The 23586-nt window shown below is 38.8% G+C and overlaps 1 protein-coding gene across 1 annotated transcript in view; it reads right to left on the reverse strand.

Annotated features, from left to right (window-relative positions):
• Brinp1 (BMP/retinoic acid inducible neural specific 1) overlaps positions 1-23586 on the reverse strand; it is a 182411-nt gene that overhangs the window by 73521 nt on the left and 85304 nt on the right. The window contains exon 3 of the mRNA XM_006979572.4: positions 413-603. Coding sequence (XP_006979634.1) covers positions 413-603 — 191 coding nt within the window. The remainder of the gene's footprint in view (positions 1-412; positions 604-23586) is intronic.

Genomic DNA, 23586 nt, shown 5'->3' on the forward strand with positions numbered 1-23586 from the left:
TGATAGTCCACTTATATAATGCTAACCTCAAAAATCACCTCTTAATTTTGACTTAAACAAAAGAAATTCCTTAAAAAAATGCCTCACATTTAATTTTCTTGATATTAGATCCCACTCCAGAAGAACGATGACAATGATCACATGAAGCATTCCTAACAAACAGTTCATTCCAAGGTTAACTCATATTTCCACAAGAGTTAATACTCCTAAATTACACTTTATGTAGATGTAGATTATCTCTTCAGACATGATCACAGCAGCCAAGGCAATTGGCATCTCTGGAAATACACACTTTGGGGTGATATATAGTCGAATCTTTAAGGCCAATATGTCTTGACTCTCAGGGCATCCCATTCTCTTGTCATCCTGGACACAAAATGATGGAATCATAGCTCAGTAGCTGCTGACCTACCTCCCAATGTAGCAGAGATGAGCAGGTGGGTGCCGTATTTTTTGATGATGGTATCAATGAACTGCTGAGTGGTGGGTCTCCTGCCAAGCAGACGGATGCTCCTTTGAAACTCCGGCATGAGGGGCACTGGATGGCGGACCAGGTCTCTCCTCTCTATGGCTGTGTTCCTCACCTTCCAACGGGCAAACTCCCTGGGCAGGAGAAATGAGCAACATTCCTCAGCTTTCATTTGTAGTCACAAGCCAGCGATCCACCCTACATAAGTAGCTCTCTTAGATGAGAGAGTGTATACAGTTACTTCCAATTTTACTTTACATTTTTTTTCACATTGTATCTTACTATGTAGTCAAGCTAGGGTGAAATTCACCCTATAGCCCAGACAGGTATTGAGCTCATGATAATTCTGTCTCCACCTCTCAAGTAATAGGATGGCAACTGAGTCCTCAGCTTTGCAATTGCTTCTTATATTTGTTTTGTGGCACTTTCCTTTAGAAGGTACAAATCTATAGTCCACAACTGTTTATTGAGAAGCACTATGATCACTGGAATACTTAATCAGAGCCACAACAACGCCCTGGGGTTTCTTGCTAAACATCAGGAACACAAATGGAAAGACTGAATTAAATGAAACAATAATCATGATCTACAGAAAATAAATGATTGAGATGATGATTTTCATGTGTTATTGTCAACAAGAGTATCGATCTCATTCTTTTAATTATCACATTATTCATGTAAGAGCAGATGACTATCCATTTCTGATTCCTTTTGGAGAAACTAGAATTCCAATTCCACCTACTTACTTGATAGTCACTCTCACTAGACTGTAAATGCATTCAACAAATGGAAATTTCTCAGTTAATCCAACACACACACACTAATCAGCTCAGTGATGTTCTATGTGGTAGGATTTAATATATATCTTAAAGGAGTAATGAAGAAGTAAGTGGATGAAAATGCATAAGGGCACCGAGAAGAGAGGTAGTGAGGGAGGCAGGTAAAGAAAAATGGATGGAATCTAAGCACAAAGCTACCTGATACCCAAGATGTTTCACAAAGTAAGTGTTAGGCCCAGAATGCTATACTTTAATGGAAGTTCACAGAACTCATACTATTTGGAAGGAACAAAGCAATGCTCTGAACACCATATGGAGAAAATATGAATCTCCTTCTTCGCCGAATATAGAAATGACCAACACAGAGAAGCATTGAATTTATGGATGCAAGCATTGTTCAATCTACTGCAAATTCTGTGCTACAACATTGGACAAAGCATTTGCTTTCTCTGTACATCATTCTTGATCTATAAAATTCAACAAACTCTATTTATTTCCTATTGCTAGTATAGGGATTCTCTGAAAGATGGTGTGAAATGTCTTTGGAAATTATAGGACATTACTCTAATGTCCTATAGTTTTATAATTTTACCTCCTCAAAAATTCCCAGGTATGCACTTGCAAATCATTAAAGGCATATTTGTAGTGAACTTAAAAGATGCAAACCAGTACACAAAACAGAGGCTTGATAGGATTTGGTCCAGGTTGCTATTGTGCCAATAGCACTTACCAATTTTACCAATGATGCAGCTCTCCTGGAGTGACCATCTCTCTGACCTGCCTTGGTTACAGACTCTGGATATCTTAAGATAAATAGAATAGCCAAGGGGACTATAAGATCAGCCCAGATAAATGATGAAAACCAACATTTAATAAAAAGTGCTCTCGCTTTCTCTCTCTCTCTCTCTCTCTCTCTCTCTCTCTCTCTCTCTCTCTCTCTCTCTCTCTCCCTCTCTCCCCCCTTTTACAGTATAGGAGAAATAGATAAAGACAAAGTAAGAGAAAGAAGATATGAGAATCATGCGGGAATACATTCAGTGGTCATATCTGAGCCTTGTATTATAGAAACCTGAGTTTGGAAAGTAAGTTTTGAAATCAAAATACATTAATGAGCCTGAGTACCTATCATCCATATCTGTGTAATTGATTACTGTCCATGATTCTGAATAGAATTCAAATTCCAAAGCAACATAAAGCATCATTGACATGGATACAAGTCAATCAAATGCAGTCAACAAAGCCCTATAGGGTACCTATAATCACACCACAGTGCCTGTCCTGAGGAAGCTACAGTGTACCAGGGAAAGGATAGCCTTTCCGGATTGTTGTACAGGACATACTAGGAAGAATATGAGTATTCCATGCCTTTGCGGAACAGTTCTGAGAGGAAGGTATTTGAATACTGTATTTTGAAGTTTGTATGTAGTGTTGATTAATATAAATGCAGTACAAAATATTATCCATGTGGAGAAAAGGACAGGAACAAAGACAGTGATCATTATAGTTAGAATGTAGTACAGGAGCATCAGAGTAGAAGGGGAGTATTTTGGGGGTTGGCAAGAGGAGACAGGGTACAGCAAGACTAGTCAGGTCTAGGGAAGAGTGTAGAGAGCTAACAATAAAGTAAGGGAGTAAGTTACATTTTAATCCCACTGAATCCTGAACACACCAATATTGCTTCTACTAAGGAATATGAAAATGCTTCGTGGTTAGTTTATAATATCCCAGAATATCTTCTTCTTCTTCTCCTCCCTCTCTCTCTCTGTACTTTTATGTATATTTTTTTACTTACTATCACACTGTAAGAAGTTCCATGGAGGGAGCCATATAATAAGCATTCCAACCCAAGTGAAGCTTCTATTCAAAAGTTTCTGACAGCTTTAGATCTTGAAAGAAAATGAGTCTTATTATTGGTCATGTGCAAGAACTGAGAAACTGATCTTCACCAGCACAGGTACAGGATGACTAAAGCCTCATGGGATACCCATCCCACTTCCTAACCAACAGTAAGATAATGTTGCCAAATGTGGATAAATGTACTACTCAACCATCAATGATCAATATGAGGTGAAGTGAGTTACAATCTATGTCTGACAAAATAGTCTTTCTTCAGTATTTTATGCTTTAAACTCATAAAACTATAATCTAATAAATATATGTATATAAGGATGTATTTCAGAAACCAGTCATGCGCTGTTCCAGATGTGCATATTTATTTAGAACTTACTTCTGTGGAATGGTTTTTCATGTGAACTTTCTTATAGGTCTCAAAATGAATGTTTATCTACACACACAATGTTATGTTAACTTGCTGAGGGTAACTCAGCTAGTTTGTTACAGCAAGCTGCTAATGTAAACAAACTGACCCTTTAGCTTCACTTTTAATGTAGATATGAAGAGAATATTTTACAGTACAGTGTTACAGGGCAGAGAAAACTGGATCCCCGGGGTTTTTCTAGCCAACCAATCTAGCTAAATCAGTATGCTATAGGTTCAAGGAGAAGCACTGACTCAAAAAGTAAGGTTAAAAGTGACTGAAAAAAACACCTAGCAGTGCCCTCTAGCCGACACACACACACACATACACATCCATTTTCACAAGTGCACACACAGAGAGGCACGTATACACATGCAACACACATATGAACATATTTTGTAGGCTGAAATTTACAACAGTTAATAACAGTTTAACAGTCTGATACATGGACACACACACACACACACACACACACACGAGAAAGAGAGAGGAGAGAGAGAGAGAGAGAGAGAGAGAGAGAGAGAGAGAGAGAGAGAGAGAGAGAGAGAGAGGGAGAGAGAGATATTTCTGACAGTAACTACATGTGTTAACTGGGAACCAAATATTTCTCAGCCCTGCTTTGGGATGACTGGAGCCTCATGAGAGATCCAGGGACAGAACATTAAAATAGCCATCCCACTGAAGTCATGTGATGATACTGCTGATCTCTGCCTTTCCTTCTTGACATTTATATTTACAGACAACCACTTCTCTTTCTATATGCCCTAACCCTTCTCATAATGTCATTTTTACAAAAAACAACATGCTTTCTGAAATTCTCTCCTCTTTGCATAGCCAAATCTTGTTTTGTTCAAACTTCAATTTGCACAGAATTTTTGAACACCCTCCATTCCTACTCTCCCCCATCAATAGGCTATACCATGGACATTTCCCTTTGGGTCCCTTTATTAAAAGTATAATTAGAACAACAGATCAGTTTCCAAACTTTGCTCAGCACCCATCCACTTTTTTCCCCAATTTAGGACCAGAAGTGCTGTCTGTGGTTCTGAGCAGGGAGTTCCACACAAGAAGCTTAGTTTCTTCCTCCTTTCTCTTCCTCCCTCCTTCCTCCCGAGATTTATTTTTTATTATTTATAATCAATTATGTATATGTATATGTGTGTGCATACATACACATATGGGTGTGTACATGAGTGCTAATGCCTATGGAGGCTAGAAGCATCTGGTTCCCCTAGAGCTGGGGTTATAGGCCACTGTGAGCTGTTAATAGTTATAAGGAATCAAATGCTGGTCCTCTTCAAGGACAGTTAGCTCTCTTGACAGCTGAGCCTTCTCTCTAGTCCCATATCCAAACATTTTAAATGGACCTGGAAACATGGTTGGGATGTTACAGGTTTTACATTTACTCCTTGAAAGATTAACTGGTAACTCAATGTTGGCTTCTATCTTGTTTGCTTCAGAAGCAACATCCATGGTGGACCCTCAGTATATACGTAGTGAGTGTCCCAAAGACTTTGGAGGTTGTTGAAGAATAAATTAATCTTTGTTTCATTGTTCAATGAGGGTAGTATTGGTTCTCTATATCTGTATTGGTTCCCTGTGCATGAAAGAAAATCTGAGGGAGTGAGTCATTTCTTTCTACTATATGTGCCTTAGGGGTTAAACTCAAGTCATCAAGGTTGACACCAAGTGCCTTTAGTCTCTTTATGTGGGATACCATGACTCCATAGGCCAATGACCCAGACTGAACATGTTCAGAGAATGGTTTATGCAGCTATGCAACAATTATAGAGCTTTGGACTGTAACAAAAACAAGATTCTAGAACTGTATGCCCTTTACCAAAATGAACTCCAGTAAGTGGGTCCCACACTACCTAGATCTGTCCATATACATGCAACTGAAAAGTGAGTTATGTATCCATGATTTTAGTGCCTGCTGTTATTCCAGGCCCTTGAGTTTAAGAAGTAAACAAAATTGATTTTTTATGAAGATCTGCTTTAAGACAGCTTATATTCTTGTGAGAACAAATACATCTCAAAGAAACCAGCATGTAGAAGAGACTGTTGTTCAGACAAATAAGGAAGAGAATGAGTTATCTGAGAGCTTTGTATTGTGGCTGGGAAAGGCCTTACTCCTTTGAAAGGCTATTTGAAGGAAACGAGAAACCATGGAGCCATCTGGTGGTAGAAGAATGCTCTCCAAAAGAAGAGTGGGTGCAAAGATCCTGAGGTAGGAGTAGGATTGACTTGTGTGGGGACCATCAAAGATGTAGGCAGAGATAAGGAGAAGGGGCAAGATGAAAGAGTATGAGAAAAAAAAGCAGCACCAATATGTGCGGTGGAAGAGTATAGATACTAAAATGCTCTGTTAACCTTGGAAAAAAATTAAACTAGACTCTACACAGGCAATGCAAACACCCTACCACTGAGCTATATTTTCAGTCCTAATTATAAATTCTAAGTCATATAAAATGCTAATTGACTGTTTTGAGCCAATTCAATCTAACTGTGTTTGAAGGGAAGGAGTTAGGGAAGTGTTTTCTGAGAAGGACCAGGTTTTAAGTTCATTAGGCATCACAGACAACCACTCAAACCCATTCCTGTACTTTGGAGCAGCTACAGGTAATGTGTAAACAAGTAAATGTGGCTACATTCTAATATAATAATATTTACCAACATTAAGTGGCAGGCTAGTTTATGCCTGTGGAGTGTGTAAATCCTTCTTTTGAAAGCTTCATTTTAACCCCATTCATAGAAGATATCAAATCCAATTTCCCCAATTCATGGATTGGAAAATGGAATGTCAAATAGCTTAAATAATAAACCCAAGAAAAGAGAGAGAGAGCGAGAGCAAAATACTAGAATGACTTAATCAGAGCCTGGGGCTCATAAGTGCAGGTGCAGGTGACTTCCCATGTACCATTCCACCTGAGAACAAATAAGATAACATAAAAGGAAGCAAGGAAGAAATGTCGCCTATGTGCTCTGTTGGCCCTGGAACAATTTCATGTAAGTGCTCAGTGAATTGAGAACAACATAAAATAGATCTTTCCTTCTGAGCCCACAGAGCAAGCAAATGCCCCTGGAGGAAAAGGAAGAACCTACCATGACACAGGATCAACAGAATATGCTTATGCCCAATTAAGCATCCCAGCAGGGTGGGTGAACCAATTAGACTAAGATTTAAAAAAGGATTCTGGATGGAAGGCATGAAGTGTCTACTGCAAAACCCATCCCACTTGGAGGGCTGCAAGCAGGAAAGTGCATGATGACAAGGGCAGTACACGGAGGAAGAATGGGACATCAGGTGCAGGATTTAAGGAGAGGCTGAAAGGAAACTGTAAGACCTAGGATTTCATTTTAGACTAAGCATAGCCTTTATAGGAAAACTCTTCGACCTCTTTACTAATTGTCTGATTTTGTGTTCCCCCCTCTGTCTCTGTCTTTGTCTCTCTCTCTCTCTCTCTCTCTCTCTCTCTCTCTCTCTCTCTCTCTCTCTCTCTCTCTCTCTCTTTCTCAGTAACTTTGAATGTATGTTGCACTGAAGTGGCAGAAATGGTTATAAGATAGGCAGGAATCAGGCTCTGTGCAGAGATGTTTCCCCTCCTCCAACAGCTTTGCCTTTGTCTGGTAGATAAAACTGATTGAGTCAGATCACCTGCAGCCCTGACTCCTCCAGTCTAGGGGCTGAAGGCTGAAATTCTGGGCTCTGCAACCTGACTGTGGCACCTACTGTTTACAGTCTATAAAATGTAAATGGTACCTTAGAGGGACATATTTCAGCCTGTTCTAAATCATAAAGCATAGGGCCCAATGCAGCCAGCCCTCAATAAAATGTTAATGTAAAGTCACTTCAATATTTTGCTTTGGTGATTATATAAGAGGTTCCAATAGGAAGTTGAGTAGCTATAGGTAGATGGTGTATGGTGGGAAGAGAGAACAAATTATAATTTTCATCATAAAGTTACCCAGAGACAGAACTTTGGGGAAAGGTAGGCTTTCATAATTGTGAAATTTACTGAAAACATTAAGTCTGACTATAAGAATTACTTTCTTCTGGTCTATTTCCTAATGTATACACTGAAGATCAAAACCACATGGCTCCCTAAATTGTCCCATTAAAAGTCAATGAGGGGGGCTGGAGAGATGGCTCAGAGGTTAAGAGCACTTCTGCTGCTAATGTAGAGCAGCCAAGTTCAATTTTCAGCAATCACATGAAGGCTCATAAGCATTTAAAACTCCAGTTCCAGGGGATCTCGTGCCCTTCTTTAGCCTCCAGGGGGATCAGGAATACACATGGTGCATAGACATACATGCAGAAAAAAAACACACATGAAATAAAAATAAATAAATCTTTTAAAATTTAAGAAAATTCAATGAAATAACACTGGAAGACAACTTGTAAATTGAAACAGACTACTAAAAGATAGTTGATATCTGCAGATATTATTTTTTTATTATTTCCATAAGAAATAATGACTTCAGTCAAGACTCTTATTAATAGTGGAGAGGGTGCTTGAACTGGTCTTCTCCTGCAATCAGATTGATGACTACCCTACTTGTCATTATAGAACCTTCCTCCAGTAACTGATGGAAGCAGATGCAGAGATCCCCAGCCAAGATTTGGGCCTAGAATCAGTCCTGTTGAAGAGAGGGAGGAGCTAGGGGGATCAAGTCATGATAGGAATACCCAAAGGGACAGCTGGCCTGAGCTAATGGGAGCTCATGGACTCTAGACCAACAGCTAGGGAGCCTGCATTGGACCGACTTAGGCCCTCTGCATGTGGGTGACAGTTGTATAGCTTGGTCTGTTTGTGGGGCCCCTAGAAGTGGATCCCTAGAAGTGGGGCTAGGATTTGTCCCTGGCACATGAGCTCGTTTTTTGGAACCTATTCCCTATGGTGGGAGGCCACACTCGGCCTTGATGAAGGGGGAGGAGCTTAGTCCTGTCTCAGCTTGAAATGCCATGCTTTGTTGACTCCCATGGGAGGTCCTACCCTTTCTGAGGGGTGGATGGGAAGGGATTTGAAAGGAGCTTGGAAGAGAGAATGGGAGGAAAGGAGGGAGGGGAAACCGTGGTTGGTATATAAAATAAATTTTAAAAAAATTAATAAAAAAAGAAATACTATCATGTTTCTTTTGATTCTTTATCTGGAAAATGAAATGAGAAACAGGTTCTGGCTCTCCTGGAATAACATGAAGCCTCATATTCGCATGAGTTTTCTGTGTGATTGAAAGTACTATAACCTCCAAAACAGGGAAAGGGTTAATCTGCTTTCCAGACAGAAGGTTTCATGTTTGCTTATTGCATCTAATAATGTAGTAGACATAGTTCAGAGGTGTTTTTCAAAAGCATACATATTTTATCATTTTTAAAATGCAGAGAAGGGGGCAGGAAGATTAATAAGTAGATAAAAGTACTTGTTGGGCAAGCATGATGAAGTGAGTTTAATCTTCAGGATAAATGCATGCACACGCACACACACACATCGTTCCACACCACACCACACTACAGCTCGTGTAAAACTCCAAGACTGTGGCAGGTAGAGGCAGAATGATTGCTGGGACCTTCTGGCTGGCTTGTCCAGCTGAATTAGTTCAGTGAGAAACCTTGTCTCAAGAGAATGAAGCAGAAAGTGATAGAGTAGGATGCATGTTATTCTCCTCTGACCTCTAAGCATGGGTGGCTGTACACACATGCACACTACACCCCCCTGCACACACACACATGTGGGCATATACACTACATGTACACACAAACACAAGTAATAATCATAGCATAAAATGTAGAGGAAATAGGAAAAAATAATCAATAAAAAAGGAAGTCTGAGTAACAATACCACATCAGAGTGATTTTATAAAATCCTGAACACTTGAGGAGTTTGAACTGCCAATATCTTTGGGCATGCCTATATTCAAAAGACAAAAGCGAATCATAGCCAAGAGGAATGCAGTCAAGAAGAGAGCAGGGTGTCTGTTGCTTAATATCTTCCAATAAATGTATTTTCTCTGGGTTCATGGTAAGTCACAAGCACCTGCTATGGTTTCCTAGGGAGACAAAGGCAGGAGATTCTGAGTGATGTCCTCAAAACAAACCCTCTGAAGAGTCTGACTGGCTCTAGGCAGCCTGATACCTATGTGAAAGCAACACTGAGTAAAGCAACTGCATGAGGGTCAAACCCATTATAAAGTAGGTATTCACTTCTCTGTCGTTTTGATTTCATCCAAAGAAACATCTTAGAATATTTTATAGACACTTTACGTCCAATAAATGTTTGTTGAAAGCATGATTGATTGCAGTTGCAGGATGTTTGCATTTGTTTATTACTGGATGGCTTATCCTTTTGGTTGCATTAACTAATCACTTGGAAATGGAATAAAAAGAAGCTTCAGAGTTTCAGCGTGATGGAGAAGATTTCTGAGACTGCTTCAGATATTGTTAGCAGCAAATTATCCCCAGAGATGAACTAGGGGAATCACAGAGGAGGAGGGTAAAGAGACGAAATCATTGCACTGAGAAGAGAAGCGAGGGCATTTCTCTTGCCTGCTGTTCCCATTCTCTCCCACAGATCCCCAGCCAGCTCAAGAAAAGGTGAACCCAAGGGCACATGTGAAGTAGAAATGATGCATTTTAACGAGCAAGGGTGTCAGTGCCAAATCCCCTGCCTGCATTCATGCCCCAGAATGTAAGAGGGAGGACAGTTGAGGAGCCATGCCATCCAAGTGAATCTTTCAGAGCATTCTGGCTCAGAAAGGGCAAAAGGAGAAAAGCAAGCAATAAGAGAAAAAAATGAATAAAAAGAAAGAACCATTTCTGAAAATGTGATTATGAAGCTGCTGTTTTCATTACAGGTAAGGACATTGGCTTCAGTTAAAGAATAAAATAATGTTTGCTTAGAATTTGCATGCCTCCAAAGTGTGTCCATTTAAGTAACAATATTTTTAAAATTTAATGGGCATGTTCATGTATGCCACAACACAGATGTGGAGGTCATAGGACAGCTTGCAGTGGCGGGTTCTCTCCTACTCTGTGGATTCAGAGTATAGAACTCAGAGCTTCAAGCTTGGTAGCAAGTATCTCAGTCTGCTGCGCAATCTCACTAACACAAATTATGATAATGTGATTCTTGTACCATTCACAGAGCAGGTCTAAAGGCCCACAAGGAAACAAGAGTTGGAAAAATCAGAGTGTCCAATCCAGGGGATACATACTTGCATGGAACTTATCTTTTATTTGAGGAAAAACAAAAACTTAAGAAGCTAAAGAATAGAACCATGAAGAGCACACACAAAATGACACAACTTTTTTATGAATGGACCATTCCCAGAAACACAAATGGAATTCTTTATGCCATACCGGTAGTGAATACAAGGCATATGGAGGTGCTGGGAATTAATATTGGGGAAGGCAGGTTAAAACCAACTTGTTTAGTTTTATACTGAGCAATTGGCATTTGCTATGAAGTCCCTGGGTACTTGCCCATCCACTTACTGCTTTTCCCTAGACGATCCAAACGTGAGGGTGGGAAAGATTTTCAATAAACCACCCAAGGATATGGATATAATTTACTATGGAGAAAATGTAACCTCAAAAAGAGAACGTGTTGTCTCAAATTTACAGCACCATCCGTGGCAGGAGGGGTAAGATGGGGACAAAAGGAAGGTTCCTGATTTCCAGTTTGGCATGCCCCACTCTAAAAATACTGCTTCGTTCCAGTACTGAGATTGGTGGGTTGTGCAGAGCACCCAGACTTGGACAATTCTTCATTACCATTTATGTTATCCTCTCAAGAAGCTGGAAGACAGAAAAGACTGTTGATCCCATCATAGCAAAAGCTACTGAGTCTCAGGGGACTGAAGCCGGTCTTGGCAAATGTTTACTAGAAGATGGCTGAAAACCTAGATGCTCTGACTGTCCTGGTCTCTCCTCTGTTGAGTTCAATGAACCAAGGAAGGAGAGAATTGACTTTCCCAAATGTGTCACAAGGACACTGTACTATACTCCACAGGGCAAATTCAGGGTAGCAAAACCAAGCAGATAGAGCAGGACAGATGGTTCTGCTGGCAAAGTGCTTGTGTGATGACCTAAGTTCTATTCCCAAGCACCCATGTGAAAAGTCAAGCAAAACAGCATAAGCTTCTAATCCCAGTCCTGGGGAAGACTAGAAAATTGTTATGCTTAAGGTCCAAAGAGAGACTGTGACTCAAACGTACAGAATGGAAAGTGGTTGAGGAAAACACACAAAATGATGATTGATTTTTATTCTAACATTCATATGTATGCATAAGCACCCACACTCATATGCACATACTTACACAAGCCATTGCATATAATAACACTCAGAGAGAGAGAGAGAGAGAGAGAGAGAGAGAGAGAGAGAGAGAGAGAGAGAGAGAGAGCTGCTGTTGTATTGTCTTATGTATCTAAACATAGGTCTTCTCCTAAAGGTGCTATGATACTGTGGAATGAGCACAGATTTTACAGCTAGACAGATCTGCCTGGAGACAAAGCATGAAGCTGTCCATTAGCTAAGAAATTGTGTGCACCTCTCTCACCATGCCCAAGCTTCTTCATCAGTGCAGTAGAAATATCAGGACTTACCTTGCAGGGTTGCTGGAAGGATTAGACATAATGAATCCAATTAATCTGGCAGTAGTAGCTACTCAATAAACGTTAGCTCTTTATCCTTTGGCAAGGCATTCTAAAAGAGGAGTTTGTCGCAAAACACATAACTTTTAATGGATATTTTAAATGATCTTAATATGCCTATGGGCTCCAGGGATTACACAAACTGCATATAAATAAAATATTTAAAATTCTGTTTACTCGATTTGTCTCTCCACTGATTTCCAAAGCATCTATTGTGAAAGCATGACTCATAACTAAATATAGATTAATAAAAGTTTGGAGCAGCAATTATTTTCCAATTATCACAGATCCCATTAAACATTGCAATTATATGAATTTTCTCTTTCAGATCACAAAATTTGAAAGCTCCAGGGACCACAGAGGATGTCTTCATCATTCTATCAGTCTTGAGATGGAAATATGAATACTCTGAGAAAGGATATTTTCCCTGAGACATTCAACTGTTAGCAGAAAAGCTGGACTGGAAAAATAACAGGTCTTGTTTGTCCTGGTCTCTTTTAATGAAAGAGAACTTTCCTTGCATATCGTGTATCTTCTTAGGAGAAAAATAAACTTTTCCCACAGCATGTACTACTGCAATTAAATATCAACTTCTTTTTTAGTAAAATGTTTTAAGATTGAGAAGTATTTTCTGCCGAATCATAGCTGCCTCCAATACAGATCCTCACCTATATCTCTCTGTTTTCTTAATTAGAATCCTCCTATATCTCTGCTTCAAACTAGCTGAGAAAGACATTTTTTCCTCAACTCATTCTATACATAGCCAGTATGATTCTGGCCCTTTACTGGAAATTAAGACATCTATAAACATCTTTTACTTAGCCTAAATATAACAGATGTCCTTATAAGTAACTTATATAATTTATGAGTTGACAAATTACAGGCCACAGATTATATTTTTTCCATGGCTTGTTATGCAAATAATATTTTGTTGGAAATCATTCCCAAGATTTGTTTATGTCTACATTGCCTATGGCTGCTATTAAACAACATAGGGAGATAAGCACTCATATCATAAAGCAAAAGGCCTTCCTGACTGAAATAATCACTCTTTGATCCTTTATAAAAAATCATCTGCTGACTTTGGATTAGCTAATTGACTAAGGCAGTCAAATTACTTATTTTAAATAAATAACCAAGGATGCCAGATTAGAGGCCTATTGATTGAGCAATAGGTCAGTATATTCCTTGTAATTAATTAATTAATTAATTTATTTATTTATTATTTTTTGGTCAAAGGAATCCCTTGTTCTTAAAAATTTTTGAAAACTTTGGGACTACAGAAAGTTAGAAAACAAAGATGCTTCATTTTTTTATACCCATATTGAAGCAATTTTATGTTTGTTTCCCATTGTTCCAGTTGCAGTTTATTTGTTATTTTTGAGACAATTTTTTACTGTGTACCCCAAGCTGGTATTATACTCATGATCCTTTTACTTTAACCACTAAAGTGGTAAAATTATATTGGAGCAATTTTAAACCCAAACATGGTCATTTAAATACATGCCAAGATGTATAAAACGCCAGTGACAAATGCACCCAGGTAACAGCCATAGGAGAAACCAGCCTCTGAAATGAACTTCATAATCTGATGACCAAGTTGGTCAACACTGAATATACAGTAAGGTGAGAACATTACCACATGAGCATCACAAGCATCCTTATGGATATCTGATTGCCTGAACACAGCATCAAGAAGGAAGATACTCTTAATTTTCCTCACTAGTAGGAACTGATCAGTTGTACTTCAGAAGAATATAGCTCCAAGGTCTGGAATAAGGATGGCCACAACTACCTCACACAACAGCGAAGCCCTGACCAAGAAAGCATACTTTGTTTCTCAGAGCTGAGGAGAATAGAACAGGATGCTTGGTGGGACCCAAAGAAGTCCCTGTCTTAAAAGCTGCTGAAGAATTTACAAGGATGATTGACACATATACTTATGGGTAAGATTCATAATTGTAAAGATGGTTGGAAAATGTCAGTGAGTCTGGCCTTATTGAGGAGATACCATACATTTCAGCAAGGGGAAGGGGAATGTACATGGAACATTAAGAACTGCCTTGTGAATGTTCAGGAAGAGTAGAAACACTCCAGTGTGGAACTCATAATTGTTATGACCACTGAAGTATGTTTTAGTCTCACACATATCAAGATGATAGGGATTGCCTCTTTATTTTTCAGATCTGACAATGGGATGATGTTCTAAACCGTTTTGGAAAATACAGTCATAAAATTACAATGCGTCTCATTTTTACCCCATCCTTTCTCCTAAAGCATACACAACCATTGCCTCTCCAACAAATTATCCTTCAGTTTTTCTTCTTTCTTCACATGTCCTTCTTAACTACTAGAAACAAATTATTTGTGCTGGGCATAAAGGCAATTTGATGGCTATATCCCACAAAAGCCATTGTCTGCAAGCTCACAAGGTATATGCTTTCCACAAAATAATTCTCAGTTATGCTCTTCTCTTTTTCTATCTCTCATCATAAACACTTCTCTCTCTCTCTCTCTCTCTCTCTCTCTCTCTCTCTCTCTCTCTCTCTCTCTCTCTCTCTCTCTCTCTCTCCCCTGTGTGTGTATATCTGAATCTTTCTGTCTTTGTCTCTGTCTCTGTCTGTCTGCCCCCACACACACACACCACACCTTTATTTTCAGTATTGTACATGATGTTTTTATATATTCATACGCAAAGATATATATTAGGCACTTGATAGAAGTGATATGGGGCAGAAATTGTATGTTATTAATCATAATCATCACAAGAGGTTTATGATGATGATTCTCATTTTACTGAAGAAATTCAGTATATAGAAAGCAACCAGTTCTGACTGTACTGTGTGCATAACAGATCGGATTTAGGATTACTTTAAACTCAAGATTTTTGTCGACCAAGCAAATCTCCTGTTATAAATCTCAAGTCTATGGATTTATGTGGATGATTCCTAAGCTATCATACATTTCTTAATTTTTTTTGCAAAGTTGACAATATTTTTGGCATTCTTAAAAGCTGTAATATGTTATGAGGGATCTACCTCTGGAATGTGGGCATAGACAGTGCTAATTGACCACTTATTCTGATGTGGAATGCAGAATGTGTACCAACTTAAATATAGTATGATTCTTAGATAGATCTTAATTTCTCATTTGTAAAATACAGAGGTAAACTTGGTTGATGGCCAAGAAACCTTTATTTAGACATGAAACTTTTGAGTCATCAATCTATCCTTACAAAAAAATGAGTAAGAAACATCTGACAGAATTTGGTTTCCATTTTGATGCTGGGGCTGTGAGAGTGAGTATAAACAACTTGGATTTTGCTGGGGAAAGCCAACCAAACAGGTCAATGAAATACAAGTGTATCTTTCCTGTAAAAGAGACAGCTGCACAACCCCATCTCTCCCCTCAACACCCTATACAATGGGTGAAGGAGCAAAATCTGAGAGCTATTTGACTCAAACTCTGTCCATGTTTTTAGAAAGTTCCCTAGGACACCCTCCTCAACAAAGTGCCATGAAAAACATACTAAAATACAGAAATCATAATCCACTCAAATCTTAGCAGTCCAGGCTCAGCATCACACTAATAAGCTCTCAGGTGATTTTTTATAGAGGAAAACTGGGAACAGCCTTCAAGGTTTTCTCTGCTGTGGTTTCCTCTGCTGTGGACAAATATCATGCCTCATTCTCACCATCCATTCTACTTCTGTACCTGGAGGTCACCCCTACAGGACATTTTTCCCAGCTCCAGCTCTCCCAGAACCCCAAAATATGACATTGTTTATTTACTATGGGGTGACAAGAAAGTCACTACACTACAGAATAAATTCGAGAATCAGGAACTATATCTGGTTTTTTCCCTCCACTTCTAGCATTGCCTGAGGTTTATAAAACACCCAATAAACAATCCTTAAATAAACAAAGACAGTGCCAACAGGCTTGGAAATGGATCTTCTCTCCTTCCCAGCATGCAGTGGCCCACGTTCCCAGGCACTCCCTACATTCAAATGGTTTCACAGCCAACACTGTGCCCCTGGTGCCTGGCATGTTATTCAGGACTCTGCTTCCAAATTGCTTAAATCTTCAATGACTTCCTGTTTCTATTTATTACATCACCCTGTTTCACATGTAGGCAGGGGTGGCAATTAAATCTTCAGAAGTGAGGAACTTTGGAATTAATCCTTAACACCTTAGAGCTTTCAGTTTTCCCTTTTCCAATCAGTAGCATTTCTAATATGTCCAAAAATCTGCAGGAAAGGTGCCTTATGGGATTAAATAAAGCAAGTTCTTAGCCAAGATACACAGAAGCACAAATGCTACCCACCTGGTCCCTTGCTTCCGCCTTGACAACCTTAAACGAAGTTGCCAAAATCGTCCTCCCAAAAGGTGAGTTGGTTCATGGCACCTTCCACAACTTATAGGGGAAGGAGTCATTAATCCCACTGACTAAAAAGTAACTAGGAAATTGTCATGATTCACAATGAAGAATCCTCACATCCAGAAATAGCCTCCAAGTGCCTAGTTCTTCCCTCTATTACCTTCTCCTCATTCCAGCCACAACAGGGTTTTCTACAGATATACATGTTAACAGCTGTCAGTGTGGGTATAGTATAACATTTCAAAAGAAGACCAGAATGGTGACTTTTGTTGATGCAGATTTACAAAATCAAAACAAAGGGACACACAGTCATGAATGAGGACATAAAGGTTTTTTTTTTTTTTTTTTTGCTTTTTTTTTTTTAGTTTAGTTTCAACTTCATCATAGTGTCCCCACTTTCTTTTGGGGAGTAACTACATAAAACTATAATTGATAGTGAAAGTATAAATCTCTAAGTGAAGCTACATGTCTTCAGAATGGCCACTTTAAACAGAAGTTTACTGTGATATATAGCTTGAAACTGGGCAAATGTTGTATGAACGACTCTGTGTGATGTTTCTACTTGTTAGTTCATTACAATTAAGCAGTTAAAAAGTAGAAAAACAATATCACCCAATTGCAACTTTGCTTTATATTTGAATAAACCTTTAGCATCTAGTCATTCTGTAAGATGCACCCCCAAACTCTAAGGAGGATGCTTACTTCTCCAGCTTGCTTCTGGCTCCTAGTTTTCACTCCTCTCTGGAGTTACATGGTACTTTGGTTCTTTCTGTTTTGCTATTAAGTTCAGTCAAGTGTACAAATCCATTCTAACAAATCTATTCAATTCTATTTCACTTATGGAAGAAAAAGACATATACTACATTATGTTTTTCAAACTTACCAATAACATCTATATCCCCAAAGCTGTGTCCTATGTATTTGAGCTCTCAAGTCAAGAATCATATATTACCCTCCCTTTCCTGTTCTACACCAAGAAATCTTGTAGAATTCACATAATAAAGTCATTTCCCATGTGCACATATGCACATTTATCATCTTGCTCTAGACTATTCTAGCTTTCTTTCAGACCACAACATAACAATTTATTTATTGGTATTAGCTCCTTCATTGTCTTTCATAATTACCAATAACATCTATATCCTGAAAGCTGTGTAAAGACCGCCCCCCTTCTGCTACCTGATAGGTTTTACATGGAAATGGAAAAGGTGCCACTTATTCAAGGTATTCTTAACACCAACTCAGGGTTCAACAAAAAGTGAGGCACGAAATATCGTGTTTCATCATCAGCTGACTCCATTACTTCCAGTCTATTCCATTTACTCAATTGATAGTTTTAGATTATTGTCTTTATTTAAAGAATATTGTAAGTGGAAGAGATAGAATCATCAGATGAGGTCAGGCAAACTGTTGCCTTTTGTGAGCTTATATTACAATGAGGGAGCCAGACAATGAACACAATGTTGCTCATGTAGTGAAGCATTAAGTGTGTACACTTCATGGGAAAGACAAAGTAAGTCAAAGGAAAATCCAGAGTCATAGAGAGATGGCTCATATAGGTTGGGGCACAAAAGCTTCTCATAACAGCTGCAACTGTTCCTTTCCAAACAATGAAAGAACAAGAGTAAAAATGTCCAGTGTAATGAATGAACTGAGAATTAATAATGATAAGGTGGCCAGTATGAAGAGGATAGGAAGGCTAACGGCATCTCCAAGAAGTGGGACTATTGGAATATAACTAGGAGTTTGTGTTTTATATTGTCTGATTTAGTCACTTTCACATTATTGTGACAACAGATCCTGACAGGTAAAAGAGTTTATTTGAGCTTACAGTTCCTGAAGAATATGGTCTACCATGAAAAGGAAGACATGACATCAGTGAGGAAAGCATAACACAGCAGAAGGAACCTGATTTGTCATATTTCTTCCACACAGGGGAAAAGGAGCATAAACTAGAAGCAGGGTCTAAATGCCTGTTCCATTTCTCCTGTAAAGCTCTACCTCCTAAAGGCACTGCAACTTTGTAATGCAGCACCATCAGCAAGGAATACAAATATTCAGACACAGGGACCTGTCACGGGCCTTTCCCATGCAAAGCACAACAGTGAAATGAAAGCCACTTTAAAGGTCTGAGAAAGTTAATGAGAACTGGGTGATGTTGCAGAGAGATCAAGCTGACTGTTGTACAGGGAAGAGTTGAAGCCAGGAGAGAAAATTGCAAGCAAGAATACCTATAAACACACTGCTCTGTTGTGGTCTGAAAGAAAGCTAGAATAGTCTAGATCAAGATGATAAGTGTGTATATGGAAAAATGTCTTTACTATGTGAAATCTATAATATTTCCTGATATAGAACAGGAAAGGGAGATTAATAAATGATTCTTGACCTGAGAGCTCAAATACATACAGCAATAATAAAGCCTATTAATGAAAATGAGAAGACTGAAAGAGGAACAAATTTGAGCAAGGAACTCAGGAATGCAGAATTTGACATGACAAGTCTGTGGATATTACTGTATTGCTGGGCTGTAGGTCTAACGTTTGGGGGACTTGTTTAGTTTGCAGAATAGGAAAGAGTGGGATCGATCAATTCTACAAGACCACGAGAACCAGTGAGACCAAAGGACAACCAAAACACAGGTGCAGACAGTGGCCCAAGGATGAAAATCCAAGTTGTTCCAAATCTAGAGAAAGAAAAGAGAAGAATCTCAAAGACAGTGAGAAGACTGTCTCAGTGAACTGCCATCCATGAGGCAGAAGACAAGTGAAGATTAACACTGAAATTTGACTGCAGACTAGTGTGGACTAGCCTATATTTACACCCTAACAACATTCTCTGTCATATTTCCATTAGTCATTCTTCAACACAGTTGCCTTTTTTCATCTGAAAATAGACAAGGATGCATAGAGATCCAGTGCATCTATAACCTGCCTCATATCCTTCAGAGTTCAAGATAATTCCCAATCTTCTATTAATCCATTCATGTCAATATGCATTAAGCCAAAATTTATTAAGTACTAGACACTATTCTAAGCACTTGAAGTAGATTAATGAACAAAATACTTGCAGATTTTTCATCATGAACCATATTTTCTAAAACAGTATTTTAAGCAAGTAATTTAGAAAGTGATAAATATTATAGAAGGATCAAAGATTAACAGGAAAGCATACATAGCATGTATTAGTAGAAAAAGATCTGTTAACCTGGAAAGTCAAGGTTGGTGTCACTGAGAATGTGCTATCTGACCAATCACTTGGAGACTATCAGCGCATGAGCAGTATAGAGACCTAACAGAAGAGCTTTCTAAGCAGAAGGAACATCAGGAGATCTGGTTTGAAGGTTAGTTAATCTTGATTGTCACTTGAATTAGATTGGGAACTGCCTAGGAGTTAAAGGAGCAACCTTCTGGGTGTGTCTCTGAGAGTGTTTGCTGAAAGGACTGGATCAAGAAGGCTATGACCTAATTAGCAGATTGATCCCTGATGCATTCAATTATTGGGAGAGAGTGGATAGATAGGAGGTGGTTCCTAGTTGGAGAAAGTAACTGTCTTAGGGCCCGTCTTGGGGATTTTATTATGCCCTGGTTTCTTCCCTTCTAATGTGGCCTTTTCACAGTTTCCTGTTTACTATGAGAAAAAATAGCCTCCCTCATCTTTCTATGGCTGTGCTGTTCCTAAGCATCTAGGGCCAAGTGACTATGGATGAAACTTTCTAAAAATGTAATAAGAAATAAATGTATCTTCTGTAAGATATTCTCTCAAGGATTGTGGACACAGTTTTGCAAAATCTGAAACTGCAACCCAATGACCAGATAGAGAGTGTTGGTTAAGGACTAGGAAGTAACAGTTGCTAATATCAGAGAACAGACATCTAGCCAGTTGAATATCACTAAACACTTAACGGGTTGTTTTTACAATGAAATAAATGAGGAGTGATTGCAGGGAATATACCGAAGTGAGTCAAATGATCTGACGTGTTTTACCAAGACCACTCTGTTTAGGAAGGAAAGAAGGGCAAGGTATGAATGGTTATCAGAAATGAAGACTACAGTCCTAAATCAGGAGACAGAGGGGGTTGAAGGTAGCATGGAGTAACTGGAGAGGAAATAAGACTTTGTGAGATTATAGATTTATGTTAGTAAGATTATGATACCCTACTGGATTAGTTGTGGATTTGAGATAACAAATGGGATCAATGAAGAGCAGAAGGATTGAGAATTGAGGAGTCTGTAGTGTGGACATTCAGCTACCTGATATGAAGAAAACTGTGGGTAAGATGAATTTGGCTTGCAGTGGGAGGGGCAGTTGGAAAAGAATTCTCCATATAGATATGTCTACTGAGCAGTGGGTAATAAATATGGATTTCAGGAGAGGGAAGGTTGGAGCAGGCAATGTTAATGCCTCCATTTATCTTTAAAGCAATCTGACTGCAGATTTATTTCCCCAACCAATGTAGTGTAATTTGTAATTATTATTCAGCAGGAAGTATGCTGGTCATTCGAATTGATAGAGAAGACAGTGACAGCAAATGGGTATAGGATATCCATAGATAGAGTGTTCACATTCTAACATGAAAACTGAATATATATCTATATATAAATAATCATATATCACTACAATAAAAGTAACTGTAAAGAATCAGTCCCACTGCAATATGATTAAAAGCTTTTGTGGTAACAGTAAGTGGGTACTAGCAGTACATAGCTATAGCACTTGACCTAACTTAAGGATTTTATTAAAAGCATCCTAGGGGAAGTAAGATTTAAGATGATACCTGATAAGGCAGTTTGCCAAAGGCACAAAAGGAAAGGGAGCATTTTTAAGGTAAAGAGAATTGCCTGGGGGTGAGACAGAAAGGGATGTATAAGAAGGAATAGGAAACATTAAAAAGCCATTGAAGCTGGTATAAGGGGAGGAGGCTGTGTAGAAACAGCAAGAGCAAATGCTGGAAGGATGGACAGCTAGCAAAAGAGATTCTTTATTTTCTTTTTAAATGCCGTCCATGGCCTTTGGATTAAGGAAAGGAAAAGTAAATGGAATAGTCCTTGAAATGATGGTAAGATTATATTGTACAACAGTTATTCATCTTCTTGAAGGTTTTTAATGATAGTTGTTGATTTATGCTTATGTATATTTATTATTAACCTGATAATGTGTTATTAATGTCAACTTAGTTATTAGTTATCACATGCCCTCATTCCAAAACATGGCATAACCATGGTATCTACAATTTAATTTCTTCTATTTCAGAATCAAGGGAGAATAAAAAGAAAACCCAAGAAGATCAGATAGGGAAAAGGGTATAAATGAGTAGAACATCTGACTATAATCCATAAATCCTCAGATGTGAGTATATAGCCTCTGTAACCAGGAAAGTATAAAGGGTCCATAGGCAGGGAGTACAAGCAGGGGATTTGAAAGAGGAATAGCAGAGTACTGGAGATATGAAGTGAGAAACAGAAAAACTGGGGAGGGGGGCTCCAAGTGGGGAAGTGATGGAGACAGATTAAAAAAAAAATAAGACTCGGGTTGGTGAGATGCCTCAGAAGTTAAAGATGCTAGACTCCAATCTGGATGCCCTGAGTTCAAATCACAGAACCCACATGATGGAAGATGAAGAGCCATTTATGTAAGTTATTTTTTGATCTTCATATATGTGTGAAAGCATGAATACATGTACATATGAACAAAAATGAAAAGACATAAACAAATATGATTGCTGACTTCCCCTGTTTCTCATTTGCTTACTGTTTACACTTTCAAAAATTTAAAGTACTTAGCATTTTTAAAATAAAACAAGCCGAGGAAATAATCCTTTAGCAAGCAATTATTAACTTGGTGTATGAGATGGGCCAACCAGACATTCATGCTTATACATGTGTGACAAACAAAAAAGCTGGATTGCTAAGAGCAGATAGGCACGTCATTACCTGAGACACTGTGAGGATGCCTCTGGGATGTCACCTGCAAGTCCTGATACATTAATTCCTTAAAAAAAAAAAAAAAAAAAACCCAGCAGCCCAGACTCAACCTGGTAAACTAGGGATATGCAAAGAGACTAGGAATAGGAATATGCTAGGACCTATGTCTATTGATCTTCCCTTCAGATGGTTTGTCCTCATGCTGTGGCTTGGTATAGCAAACAAACAAACAAAAAAACAATCAGCTTCCCCAGTGACTGAGCTCGAGCTGATAGTGCATCTACTTCCCCATAGCAAACATACCCTGGAAACTGATGCCCTACGAGCTCTCTCTACTGCCAATCTGATAACTAAGTCTAATGTGTTTACATGCTATTGCTCATCAATACCCATTGTAAACAATCTTAACTGCCTGGTTGTATAGCAGGCATTTCTTTTAGAAGTGTTTTTTGTGGGTCTGGAACAAAAAGTGCACATAGAATTTCTGACTTCTGTTAAAAAGGGATGTGCTGAAATATGCCAGCAGTAGAAACTTCAGGGCCTACAGACTCCTAAACTCCAGCTCTGGATACTCTCTGAACTTCTGTGTGAAGAAAAAAAAAAAGACAACAGCATAGATCTCCAGATCATCCCTACATGTTTTATTCTCAGAGCCTGGGAAAGAGCTGAATCGTTGAACAAAAGTAAAATAAAAATAGAAGATACAGTACTCTGAGGCTGAGATACAAACTACAGCAGGCTAGGAATCAGAAAGCAGAGAGTGAATACAGAGAGCTTGGCAAACTGACCCCACTGAGTCACACACATTCTGTTTATTCTGAGTCATTCCCCAGGTTGTCCAGCCGTGGAAACTTTTGCCCACCCTGCTTCCACCCACTAACCAGCTGTGCTCTCTAAATAGCAGGTATTTCCTGCTATTCACAGTAACAGAACGTCCAAGGAATGTAGCTGAGGGGAAAGCTAGCTTCCGTCATCTGGACCAAAGTGATCTAGCCATGGAACATAGGACCATGGGATATAAGTATACGTGGGGGAACTGCTGTAAGGAAAACAAAATGAAGAGTGAGCAGAGTTAAATGATGGAGGCAGAGTAGCTGAAAGGCATATCAGGTGGGGATTAGAAGACAACT

This window comes from Peromyscus maniculatus, chromosome 2 (assembly GCF_049852395.1).
Source record: "Peromyscus maniculatus bairdii isolate BWxNUB_F1_BW_parent chromosome 2, HU_Pman_BW_mat_3.1, whole genome shotgun sequence".
NCBI classification, from domain to species: domain Eukaryota; kingdom Metazoa; phylum Chordata; class Mammalia; order Rodentia; family Cricetidae; genus Peromyscus; species Peromyscus maniculatus.